Source organism: Catharus ustulatus, chromosome 22, assembly GCF_009819885.2.
Source record: "Catharus ustulatus isolate bCatUst1 chromosome 22, bCatUst1.pri.v2, whole genome shotgun sequence".
Taxonomy (NCBI): domain Eukaryota; kingdom Metazoa; phylum Chordata; class Aves; order Passeriformes; family Turdidae; genus Catharus; species Catharus ustulatus.
Window position 1 is genome coordinate 6,222,386 of NC_046242.1, and position 11,933 is coordinate 6,234,318.

The following is an 11,933-nucleotide window of genomic DNA, read 5'->3' on the forward strand; positions in this document are numbered from 1 at the left end:
CAGGCCGGTGCCGGGCTGGGCAGGCTGGGGCTGCATCGCCCTGGAGCCGCGGGCGGTGCCGGGGGCTGAGGGGGACCGAGGGGACACAGCGGGGGGGACACAGCGAGGGGACCCCGCGGGACCCCGGCAGCGCGGGGACCGGGCCCCGCCCACCCGCACAGGCCACACCCCCTGGCAGACAGCCGATAGGATCAGCCAATGGGAGCAGGGGATGTGCGTCAGACCACGCCCATTTCTCCGCCCCCTCACGCTGATTGGCGGCCGCCGGCGCCGGCCCGCACATGGGCGCTGTGCTCGGGACCGCGGGTTCGAGGCCGCGCTCGGCGCCGTTGGGCTCCGCTCGGCTCGGCTTGGCTCCGCTGCCCGCCCGCCATGGCCCGGCGCAGCGCCCTCTCCATCCGCATCGTGGAGGGCAGGAACCTGCCCGCCAAGGACATGTGAGTGCCCCCGCGGGGGCCGGGAGAGGTTTGGGGCGGGGGCATCCCGAGGGACTCGCTGTTTTCCCAGGGGTGCTGCGGGGTGTCCCCCCAACAGGTCCCTAATGGGGACAGGGTGGCCTCAGAGCCTCCTCTCTGCTTTGCGGGCTTGCCCAGAACGGTTTAGGGGGCCCCCAGCAGTGCATGTGATTTAGGGGCTCACCCCCAGGTGGTTGCAGGGTCCCCTTTTGGGGTATCACCCCTTGGGGTGCTCCCTTGGGGTGGCTTTGGAGTCGCCCTGCATTGAGGATTCTCTCCAGGGTGGCTTTAGGGTCCCCACCCAGCAGTGTGTTTACTCTGGGGGTTCCCTTCAGGGTAGATTTGGAGTACCCCCCCAGCTGTGCATCTGCTTCGATGGTTCCCCATAGGGTGGCTTTGGAATCCCCCTTGCTCTGGGGTTTCCTCCAGGATGGCTTTGCTGCTGCCTTGCTTTGCTGCTGCCTTGCTTTGCGGGTTCCCCCAGTGTGGCTTTGGGATCCCCCTTGCTCTGGGGGTTCCCTTCAGGACATTTCTGAGTGCCCCTAGCAGTTCTTAGTGCTTTGGGGGCTCCCTCATGAGTGCTGAGATTCCCCCCTCCCCTCCCCGATTTGGGGACACCTCAGGGATGGGGTTCAGGTGCTGTGGGATGTCCCCAGCAGTGTTTTGGGTACCCCAAGCAGTGCTCCCGCTTTGGGGGATCCCCCCTGTGCTGCCACAGGGCAGGGCTGTCCCCAGCACAGAGGGACCCTGGCAGGGACCCCCGGACCCGGTACCTCCGTCCCCAAAGGAGCAGGGGCTGTGTCCCCAGCCCTGCTCCATCCCACCTGGTGAGGTCCGGGGGGCAGCCCTTGGGTCGGGATTTCCCTCCCAGAAAATCCCGGTGCTGTCCTCACGGCTCTGATCCCTATGGGGCGGGACGTGGGGACAGCACCGCGGTGCCCCCCTCCGCCACCAAGGCAGCGAGAAGCGCTCGGCAGCCGGAAAACCAGCAAAAATCCCTGCAGCCGTCATGGAAAAAGAGGATAAACAAGGAAAGAAACATGACTTCTCTCTCTCTTTTTTTTTTTTTTTTTTTTTTTTTTTAAATCCCGTGTGTCAGTGCCTGATTTTTAAATCCCTTGGCACAACTCCCCGCCGGAGCTTGACCCAGCACGGGCGGGCTCTGGGTTTTGGGAGAGCCGGAAAGCCGCTGTGCCACAGCGCCTGGAGCGGAGCTTTCCGGACCGCTGCCTTTGGGACGTGGCGCTGGGCTGGGACAGCGGGGAGGGAAACCCGAGCGCGACCTTGGCCGTGCCTGGCCCCGGCCCCCTCCCCTGCCCAGCGCCTCAGGGGATCCGGTTCCCTGCCCTGGCACGGCTGGGTGTCCTCCGGGTGTTCCCTCTGCGGGGTGTCCCCGCTGCATGGACAGCTCAGACCGACAGCCAGGGGTGATGGAGAACCCCCAAATCCCCGAGGGGAACCCCCAGATCCCGCAGGATTTGGCACAGGGAGTTACGGGAGCCCTCCCAGCTGAGGCTGCCAAATCTTCCCTTAATCCCAGGAAAGTAAGGGAAAGGCTCTGCCTGATTTTTTGGAATGGTTTTTCATTTAAAAATTTACTTCACTTAGTATTGATTTTTAAATGTGACGTTCAATTCCTTTTATTTGAGTTTCTGTTTTATTATTTATTTATTTTATTGGATTATTTTCATGTTAGGGTAATAAATAACGCCAATAATTTTTAATCTTTAATTTATTCTAATCTACTCTATTTTTATTTCAGTGTTTTGTATAAAATTTGCATTTCATTAATTTTTAAAAAAATTATATTTCTTTAATTTTTGCTCTTTTATATTCATTTATTATTCCTTGGTTTATTTTTTCTTTTGTTTTTCTTTTGTTTTTCTTTTGTTTTTCTTTTGTTTTTCTTTTGTTTTTCTTTTGTTTTTCTTTTGTTTTTCTTTTGTTTTTCTTTTGTTTTTCTTTTGTTTATTTTTCAATTTAATTAAAAAATTTTATTCCATTTTTCTTTTATATTTTTCCTTTTTAGTTACATCTTTAAATCAAATTTTCATCTATTTTCCTTTTATTTTTCAATTACATTTTCTTTCATTTACCATCCTATTTTTTCTTTCCTTTTCACTTCTGTTTTTTATTTAAATTTTTTATTTATTTCTTCTCACCACCCCCCAGGGCCTGCACCAGTTAATTTTTAATTCCAGCCCTCCACGGCTCCTTTGCTGCCGGAGGGGAGGCTGCGGGTTCCTTCCCTCTTCCCCCAGTCCTGCCTGGGCTCATTTCTCATTTCCTCTTTTCCAAAGCCCTTCCCCTTTCCAGCTCCTTCCCTGCACCCCGAGGTGCTCCAGCCAGCCCCGCACCCCCGAGCCCACAGCGCCACAAATCCCTCGGTGACATCCCGGGACAGGGATGCTGTGCCTGTCACCCATTCCGCCTTCGGAGCGGCGATTTCTCCTCATCTCACCCACAGGCTGCGCCTCTCCTGGCAGCTCGGGCACCTCCCGCAGCCGCCGAGCGCGGATTCCGCCCATCCTGTGCTTAAATCCCTGGAAAACGCCGTGCCTGGGGCTCCAGGAGCCGCGACTGTGCTGATGTCCCCACGCTGGGGACAAGGGTTTGTCGCTGTCGCCGCGGTTGTCCCCGCGTTGCCGGGCGCAGCTGGAGCTGGCAGCTGTTCCCTTTCCGCCTGCCCGCTCCCGGCATCCCCGATGGTTTGCAAAAGGCAGGAAATGTCCGCGATGGGCTCCGCTAATGGCACTTCACCTCTCCTTAAAAATCCTCTGCGGAGCGAGGCTGGGATGGAATGGGAGCAGGAGCCGGGAGCAGCTCTTGGCAACCTGCTGCGCTCACAGCCGGGCGGGTGGCAGTGCCGGGAGCAGGGATGTCACTGCGGTGCCATTGGATGGCATTGTGGCACCCGGGATGCACGGCCCAGAGAAATCCCTGCGGGCAGGGAGCCCCCCAAACCCTTTCTGTCCTCTCCAACCCCGTTTGATTCCCCCACATTCCCTTTTAGTCCTCATAAAAACCCTTTCAGTCCCCTCCATCCCCTTTTGATTCCCCAAACCACCTTCTGATTCCAAGAGCCCTTTCAATCCTCCTCAAAACCATTTCAGTCCCCTCCAACTCCCTCAAAAACTCCTTTGGATTCCCTCAAACCCTTTCAGTTGTCCCAAAATCCTTTCAATACCTCCAGAAGTTCCTCTCAGCCTGCCTGGATTTGGGATGCGGAAATCACTCAATGCCTGGGGTCCCCAAACCCCCAGCTCTGCACCCTCCCTTTGTCCAGGATGCTCGTGGCTGGCTGACAGTGCCACTGGGGTTGGTGTTAATGAGTTATCCGTGCTCCAAGCTGGAGCCACAACATTTCCATGATCTTGGCCAGCCCCCAGGTCCTGGCTGCTTTGTTCCTGGCCGGAATCCTCACCCCTGACCCTATTTCTGGTGAACCAGGGCAATAAGCTGTAAAACCGTGATTATTTTTTGGCAAGGGTGACTTGGGTTGTCCCAAGGGAGGAAATGTGATCAAAGCACGCTGGTGGCTGCTCTTCACACCCTCTGCATGCCTGGGGGTGTCCCCATCCCTGTGGGAGTGTTGGGGGTCTGGGGACACTCTGGGGCTGGAGGAGGCTGCTGTGGCCTCGCTCCCGGTGTGAAATTGTGCTGCAGGTGCCTGAAGCTGTTTTTGGGGAAAGGGTGGGGTTTGTTTGCTCCTTGCCTTCCTGTGTGGAGAGGAAAAGCCACTTCTGGCAGCCAGCAGGACACAGCGGCCGGACACGGTCAGGGAGGAGTGTCCCCGGTCTGGAAGCCACGCTGGGGTCACCTTGTGCTGGCAGCTGGGACCAAGACCCCCACCTTGGCTGCCTCTGTACCCCAGCCTCACCCTCAGGGCTTTGTCTCTGCAAGGTCTCAGTTCTGTGGGGGTCAGGGCTGAAGGTTTTGGTCACCCATGGCCATGAGAGTCCTGTGGGTTGGGTGGTGGCCAGGCTGGGGCTGGTGGCGCTGACAGAACTGTCCCTTGTCCTTCCAGCACGGGGAGCAGTGATCCGTACTGCATCGTGAAGATCGACGATGAGGCCATCATCAGGTGAGCGGCCCAGGTCCCTCACTGGTCCCTAAAACTGGCCCAGGTCCCTGGCTGGTCCCTAAAACTGCTGGAGCCCCAAACCTTGCTCCTGGCAGGGGTCTGCATCTGCTGCAGGCACATTATTGTTATGATTATTGTTAAGATCATTATTTATTTTCATAATTCATTATTATTTCCTACTTTGGGCTGAGATGCTCCTGCAGACACAGAAGTGTCCAACAGCTCATGGCCCCCTTCCCCTACACCCCACCCCTGTCTGCCAGCCCAGAGCCACAAGACAGGACAAGGACAGGGACAGAGACTCATCCCTGCCCCAGCTGAGGGTTCCAGACTCTGGTGCTGGCTCAGCCATGTGTCCCCAAAAGCTGGGAAGGTCCCAGGGCTGGGGAGTACCCCAGAGAGGGAGCCCTGTCACCAGTGCCACCTGCCCCACAGGACTGCCACGGTGTGGAAGACGCTGTCGCCGTTCTGGGGGGAGGAATACGAGCTGCAGCTCCAGCCGGGCTTCCACAGCATCTCCATCTACGTCATGGACGAGGATGCGCTCAGGTGTGGTGGGGGCCCGGCCTGGGGACTCGGTTGGTGGCTTTGGCTCCCTGCATGCTCAGCCCTGGTGTTGATACCAGAGAATCACAGCTGGCCACGCTGCCCTGGGCTTTGGGACACAGTGGGTGAAGTGATCTCCCAAGGATATTGTCCAGCTGGCAGCAGAGGGTGGCTGATGTGCTCCATGGGGTGGCCCCAGTCCAGGATCTCCCTGTCCCAGCTGGGCACCAATCCCATGCCATGTTCTGCTCCCCACTTTTGTCTTCCAGCCGTGATGACATTATTGGGAAGGTCTGCATCACCCGGGACATGCTGGCAGAGCACCCCAAGGGTAGGGCAAAGAGTGCCTGGGGATCCCAGGAGAGCCCCATCTCCCACCCTTTGGACAAGCTGGTGCTGAGGGATTCCCCAATGACTCCTTCGTGGGGATCCTCCCTTTTCCCACAGGATACAGCGGCTGGATGAGCCTCAGTGAGGTGGACCCTGATGAGGAGGTGCAGGGGGAGATCCACCTGCGGGTGCAGGTCCTGGGCAGCCAGGGCAGCCGGCGGCTGCGCTGCTCCGTGCTGGAGGCCAGGTGAGAGGGGACACGAGACTGGCAGGGCTGTGTGTGCAGCTGGGACATGGGTGGTGACTCTGAGCTGCTCCACGACTCAGTTTCCCTGGTGTATCCAGTCCTGGATATCCAGCAGGTGCTGGGGGTGCTGGGGCAGGGTCTACCTCATCTGCAGGTGTTTGGGACATGTACCTTGAGATTCCCTGAGCAAGGAGTGGGTGCCATGGGTGCCTGTAGGTATTTTGGGAGGTTGCTGGTAAATTGCCCCTCTTGTTGGCAGGGATTTGGCCAGGAAGGACCGGAATGGTGCCTCTGACCCCTTTGTCCGTCTGCGCTACAACGGAAAGACACAGGAGAGCACCGTGAGTGCAGCCCAGCCATCCCCAGCCTGCCAAGGGGATGGAATCAATCCACAGGGAAACCTGGAGCCATCCCTGTCTCCCAGCACCTCCAGCTTGGTGTCCCTGAGGGACAGATCCACCCAGAAAGAAGGGACACAGCTGTTGCCTTTGCAGGTGGTCAAGAAATCTTGTTACCCACGCTGGAATGAGACCTTCGAGTTCGAGCTGGCCGAGCCCGCTGGGGAGAAGCTCTGTGTGGAGGTGTGGGACTGGGACCTCGTTGGCAGGAACGACTTCCTGGGCAAGGTGAGCCCCAAACCCTTTCAGTGCTGCTGGGGCCCTGCCCAGCTGCACACCCAGGCCTCTCCTGCCTTCCCTCCAGGTGGTGTTCAGCATCCAGGGGCTGGAAGCGGCCGGGCAGGAGGAAGGGTGGTTCAGGCTGTGGCCAGACAAGTCCAAACCAACAGAGCACGAGTGAGTTTTGGCACAGGGTGCTGGGGTGTGCTGGGGGTGGTCCCAGTGCCCTCAGGGGCATTAGGGAGGGGGGTTTTCATGGGATGCATCATCACTTTGGAGGGGGAGCCTGGGGTGTCGGGCCACCTCCTGCTTGGTGAAGCATCCATGCATCCATGCACGGATCCATCCATGCATCCATCCATCCTCCCCGTGCTCCTGCAGGCGCCGTGGCAGCCTGGGCTCGCTGCAGCTGCAGGTGAAGCTTCGGGATGAGACGGTGCTGCCCTCCCACTGCTACCAGCCCCTGGTGCAGCTCCTGTGCCAGGAGGTGAAGTCGGGGTGCCAGGTGAGGGGTCCATGCCCAGCCCTGCTGGAGCACCCCCATTTCCCAGCTCTGTGCTGTGGTGTCTGCCTGCCCTGGGCTGTCATGTTATGGTGCCTCTTCCCTCCAGGATGGCCAAGTGCACCTGGTCACCCTCCTGGATGAAACCACCACGGCTGAGTGCCGGCAGGAGGTCGCCATCAGCTTGGTCAAGCTCTTCCTGGGACAGGGGCTGGTCAAGGAGTTCCTGGATCTGCTCTTCGAGCTGGAGCTGGCCAAGCCCTGTAAGGATGGAGTGGGGAGTGGAGCAGGAGGCTTCTTGATCATCTCCTGAGGCTGCAAAACCTCCAGGGCCCTTTGTGGGGATTTTTTGGGAGTGATGGTTGAGGCTCAGCCATCACACCATGGAATCTGTTGGGTTCATCCCAGCAAATTAATGGGCTGAGGCTGCTGGAGGAGTGAGCAGATGGTTTGAGGTTAGGAAATCTCCACAACCCCCCATGGAAATGGCCAGGGAGGCAGGGCACAGCCTCTGGGAATGACCCCCCCATGACTGCAGCTGCCCAGAGATGACCTGTGGCCATCCCCCAGGCCATGGACCTTCTCCTGTTTTGCAGGTGAGCCCAACACTCTGTTCCGGAGCAACTCTCTGGCCTCAAAGTCGATGGAGTCCTTCCTCAAGGTGCTACACCAAAACCTGCTCTTCTCAGCTCATCAGAGAACTGGGAGGGCTGGTGTTCTTGTGCCTTTCCCCAAGGCTGGGAGGCTGGAGAAAATCCACTGGGTAACCCTGGGGGTGTCGGGTGCCAAATCTGCCCCATCACTGTCCCCTGTGTGGTCCCTCGGCAGGTGACAGGGATGCCATACCTGCACTTTGTCCTGGGACCCACCATCTCCCGTGTGTTCGAGGAGAAGAAATACGTGGAGTTGGACCCCGGCAAGGTGGAGATCAAAGACGTCGGGTAAGGGCTCGTGGGGTGGCAGGGCAGAGGTGGCCCCAGCGCTGGGGGTGACAGTGGCGCTGCCCGCAGGTGCTCGGGGCTGCACCGGGTGCAGACGGAGGCCGAGGTGATCGAGCAGAGCCGGCAGCACCTCCAGTCCTACCTGGGCGAGCTCCTGGACGCCATCGTCAGGTCGGCCCCGGCGTGTCCCCCCCTCATCCGCGCCGCGTTCCGCCAGCTCTTCCAGCGCGTCGGGGAGCGCTTCCCGCAGCACCAGGTCGGGCTGGTGGGGATGGCGTGGGGTCAAACAGGGACACCCCCAGGGGACAGGGCTCTCTGGGTGTGGTCCCCAGCTGCGGTTCAATGGGCAGGGGGGCAGCGAGCGGGGCCGCGCCGCGCCCAAACAGCACCCGGGACACCGGTGCATCGCTGTTTGTGGGGTTGTCCCGTGTCGGGAGAGACCCTCACGTGTGTTCCCCACCCCCTCGGTGGTCACAGCACGCCAAATTTGTGGCTGTCACCAGCTTCCTGTGCCTGCGCTTCTTCTCTCCGGCCGTGATGACCCCCAAGCTGTTCCAGCTGCGGGACGCGCACGCGGACGCGCGGACGAGCCGCACGCTGCTGCTGCTGGCCAAGGTGCGGCAGGGCCATGGCCCATGGCTTTGGGCTGCCTGGCTGCTCCCTGCCGGGGACACTCCTGGCTGTGACACTGTCTCCGCGTCCCCAGGCCATCCAGCTGGTGGGGAACATGGAGCCGGCGGCCGGGCGCGCCAAGGAGACCTGGCTGTCCCCGCTGCTGCCCGCCCTGCAGCAGGGCACGGCCCGCATGAGGGACTTCATCACCCGCCTGGTGGGCACGGAGGAGGACAAGGGCGAGGAGGAGGGTGAGGGGCGGCCGCTGGGCCCTCCCCCGGCCGTGGTGAAGGAGGGGCTGCTCCTCGTGCACAAGACTCGGGGCAAGGGGCCGCTGCTCGCTGCTGCCGCCGGCAAGAAACTCCATTTCTGCCTCACCGGGGAGGCGCTCGGCTTCGGCAAGAGCCCCAGTGCAGAGGTAAGGCCGTGCTGGAGGGGCGGGGGGCGGCAGCGGGGTGGCACTGACCCCTCTGTGTGTGTCCCCTCCATCAGCGTATCGGTGCCATCGCCCTGGGCGACATCCTGGCGGCCGAGAAGGTGGAGGAGAAGAGCTTCGGCAGCTCCCACGTCATGCAGGTGGTGTACACAGCCCCGGGCGGGCAGCAGGAGACAGCCTACCTGCAGTGCAAGGTGCGGCGGGGACAGCGGCGACACCCGCGCGGTGTCACAGCCCGGCTGCTGGCACAGCCCGGGCTCCCTCTCACTGTCCCCAACCCCGCAGTGTGTCAACGAGCTGAACCAGTGGCTGTCAGCGCTGCGCAAGGTGTGCGGCAACAACCCCCGAGTGCTCCGCTCCTACCACCCCGGCGTGTTCCGCGGGGACAAGTGGAGCTGCTGCCACCAGCGGGACAGGACAGGTACCGGGAGGTGGCCCCGGAGCCCTGGGGGTGCTGGGGGTCTCCCCGGGTGGTGACGCTGCTGTCCCGCAGGGCTGGGATGTGACCGGACCCGGCACGGCGTCACCCTGCAGGACTGGAGTGACCCCCTGGACCCCACGGTGGAGGCTCAGCGCCTCTTCCACCACCTCCAGGGCCTCCGGGGGACCCTCAGGTGAGTCCCTGTCCCCAGGACCCCCCGCACCTCCCCTGCAGCCCCTTCTCCTCCTGCCAAGGGCCCGGCCCTCTCCTCCCTCTCTCCCCAGGGAAAAGTACTGGGAGCTGCTGGAGCCAGAGGACGCCCAGAACGGCCCCCGGGGTGAAGGTAGGTTTGTGGTGGGGCTTTTGGGGGTCCCACTGGGGACGTTCTGATTGGGAGATGTCCCCAGGAGTCACAGGGGGCTGTGGGGTCTCAGTGTCCCTCCCCTGTCCCGCAGACGCTCCCCTGCCCGAGGGGCTGAGCCGGCTCTTCGCGGTGCTAGGGGACCTGGAGAGCTGTCACCGCCGGGCAGAGCCCCCGGAGCCCCCGGCCCCGGCCCTGCTGCAGCTGCAGACGTGAGAGAGCCGGGCTCCCCCTGCCTGGGGCACCGCGGCCGTGGCAATAAAGGCACTTTGTACCCTGCAGCCCTGTCCTGTCTGTCTGTTGGGGACGGTGGGGGCTGCCCAGAGCTCTGCTGGTGCCACCGGTGCTGCTGCTGTTAGTGACATTGGTGACATCTCTTAGGGTCCTGCTGGTGCCATTTCTGGTGGCATCACTGGTGGTGGCATCACGGGTGGCTCTGCTGGTGGCCTGATGAATGCACTGGTGGGAGTTCTCTTGCTGGTGCTGTGGCTGCCATTGCTTGATGTCCCTGCTGGTGCCATTTCTGACAGTGCTGCTGGTGCTGCTGGTTCTATTGGTGGCAGCACTGGTGCCGTCACGGGTGGTTCTGCTGGTGGCCTATTGTCGGCATCCCTGGACTCTGTTCATGGCCCTGCTGGTGGCACTGGTGCTGTCACCAATGCCCCTGCTGGTGCCAGCTGGTCACCGCGGTGGGGTCTCCAGTGGGATGCTGACACTGCTGGTGGTGTCACTGGTGTGTGCTCTCCTCCTGCCCCCGCCGATGGCCGCACCGGTGGCTCCGATACCGGAGCCGGCCCTGTCCCTGCTGCCGTCCCCGGCCCCTTGCCTGCAGCGGGTCCTCCCGCCCGCCTGGGGGCGCTGTGGGGCCGCTGGTCACGCCGAGCGGGCGGAAGTGACGTAGCGGAAGTGAAGCGAGGCCGCCATAGCAACGGCGGGATGAATGCTCCTCCGGCCTTCGAGTCCTTCCTGCTCTTCGAGGGCGAGAAAAAGTGAGGGGATACCCGGGGGGCGACTAAACTCTAATCTAATTAAACCCTAATCTAATTAAACCCTAATCAGGCCGCGGGGAGCTGGTGGGAGGGAGCCTGGGCCCTTCCCCCGTCCCTCGCTTTCGTGGCCCGCACGGATCGCTGATGTCCCTGTACCCCACAATCTCCCCAGGATCACCATCAACAAGGACACCAAGGTGCCCAACGCCTGCTTGTTCACCATCAACAAGGAGGACCATACGCTGGGGAACATCATCAAGTCGTAAGTTCCAGCGGAAAGGAAATTTCGGGGGAGCTTTGGGGCTTTTCCACCCTTCATTTCACTGTTTTGGGTTTTTTTTTATTCCCGTTCCAGGCAGTTGCTCAAAGACCCGCAGGTGTTGTTTGCAGGGTATAAGGTCCCACACCCTCTGGAACATAAAATTATCATCCGTGTCCAAACCACCCCAGATTACAGCCCCCAGGAAGCTTTCACCAATGCCATCACGGACCTGATCAGTGAACTCTCTCTTCTGGAAGAGAGGTTCAGGGTAAGGTTATTTTTTTTCTTAAAACTATTTGGGCTTGTTGTAATTAATCAAATGGGGTTGTGTGTCTCAAAGCTGCTGGGTCTTCGGTTTAGGAATTAATTCAAGCCACCTCCTTGTGTTGTTTAGTTGCTGTCAAAGCATGGCAGAGCCTGGCTGCTCCTCAGTGCATTTGTATTTTCTTTTTTTTAACTTCCCCTGACAAAACTTTGGGCTCATATTTTTTTTTCTTTTATTGCTTCTACTCTATTTATTGATTTAACTCTTGGATTCTGAGATTTAGTCTGCCCCAAATATTACTCAGACAAAATCAGGGAGAGTCTGATTGAGCCAGTACCTCTGATGTGCTGGGAAAAGGCACCAGGACACCAATTTGTAAAGAAGTTTTGATTTTAATTTCAGTATTATTTTTTCTGGTTGCTGTAGAGATTTTCACTGTGGGTTGTTTTGATTCACAGAAGACTCGGGAATGATTAAACATCCACCTCAAACTCAGCAATAACTCTTGTCTTAGCATGTGCATTTTTGCTTTTGCTTTACAGGTTGCTATTAAGGACAAGCAAGAAGGAATTGAGTAAAATACCCCCTTTGGAGCAGAGTGTTACTTCTGAGGCAGAATGATGTGTCTGTTATTGGATGAAATATTTAAACTTCCATTCATGGCAAATATTTTCCCCCTTGTCCCACTTCTGTTTAATTTTTGACAGCAGCAGCACCGGTTTGAGTTTGGTTTTTTTTTAATCATAGCAGACAGGCACTTTGCCAAGAGGATAAATGTTGTGTTGGATTTGATGGACAAGTCATTAAAGTGATTTTTAGTTTTCTAATTGGAGCCTTAAGGCAAATATTTGTCCTGGGCTGTTGG

General features: G+C 58.9%; 2 protein-coding genes across 2 annotated transcripts; both read left to right on the forward strand.

The window, feature by feature from the left end:
• The first annotated feature begins 325 nt into the window (after positions 1-325).
• LOC117006216 (ras GTPase-activating protein 4-like) lies at positions 326-9,833 on the forward strand. The gene is made up of 20 exons (XM_033078589.1): positions 326-437; positions 4,483-4,539; positions 4,975-5,088; positions 5,355-5,416; positions 5,533-5,662; positions 5,922-6,003; positions 6,157-6,288; positions 6,365-6,456; positions 6,661-6,784; positions 6,891-7,044; positions 7,378-7,442; positions 7,610-7,722; positions 7,792-7,978; positions 8,200-8,337; positions 8,429-8,752; positions 8,827-8,964; positions 9,056-9,191; positions 9,264-9,384; positions 9,476-9,534; positions 9,647-9,833. Exons 1-20 carry the CDS (start codon positions 373-375, stop codon positions 9,766-9,768), a joined length of 2,415 nt encoding a protein of 804 aa, XP_032934480.1. The 5' UTR covers positions 326-372; the 3' UTR covers positions 9,769-9,833.
• A 609-nt stretch (positions 9,834-10,442) lies between these two features.
• On the forward strand, positions 10,443-11,895 carry LOC117006022 (DNA-directed RNA polymerase II subunit RPB11-a). The gene is made up of 4 exons (XM_033078229.2): positions 10,443-10,541; positions 10,714-10,803; positions 10,897-11,071; positions 11,611-11,895. The coding sequence occupies exons 1-4, from the start codon at positions 10,489-10,491 to the stop codon at positions 11,644-11,646; spliced, it is 354 nt and encodes a 117-aa protein (XP_032934120.1). The 5' UTR covers positions 10,443-10,488; the 3' UTR covers positions 11,647-11,895.
• The last annotated feature ends 38 nt before the right edge of the window (positions 11,896-11,933 follow it).

Excerpts from the sequence above, each read along its gene's own strand:
- LOC117006216 (XM_033078589.1), top strand. The coding sequence starts at position 373 with ATGGCCCGGCGCAGCGCCCTCTCCATCCGCATCGTGGAGGGCAGGAAC. Across the intron at positions 9,192-9,263 it reads CCACCAGCGGGACAGGACAG|GGCTGGGATGTGACCGGACC; the intron begins GTACCGGGAGGT and ends GCTGTCCCGCAG. Across the intron at positions 9,535-9,646 it reads GAACGGCCCCCGGGGTGAAG|ACGCTCCCCTGCCCGAGGGG; the intron begins GTAGGTTTGTGG and ends CCTGTCCCGCAG.
- LOC117006022 (XM_033078229.2), top strand. The coding sequence starts at position 10,489 with ATGAATGCTCCTCCGGCCTTCGAGTCCTTCCTGCTCTTCGAGGGCGAG. Across the intron at positions 10,542-10,713 it reads CTCTTCGAGGGCGAGAAAAA|GATCACCATCAACAAGGACA; the intron begins GTGAGGGGATAC and ends CAATCTCCCCAG. Across the intron at positions 11,072-11,610 it reads TTCTGGAAGAGAGGTTCAGG|GTTGCTATTAAGGACAAGCA; the intron begins GTAAGGTTATTT and ends TTTGCTTTACAG.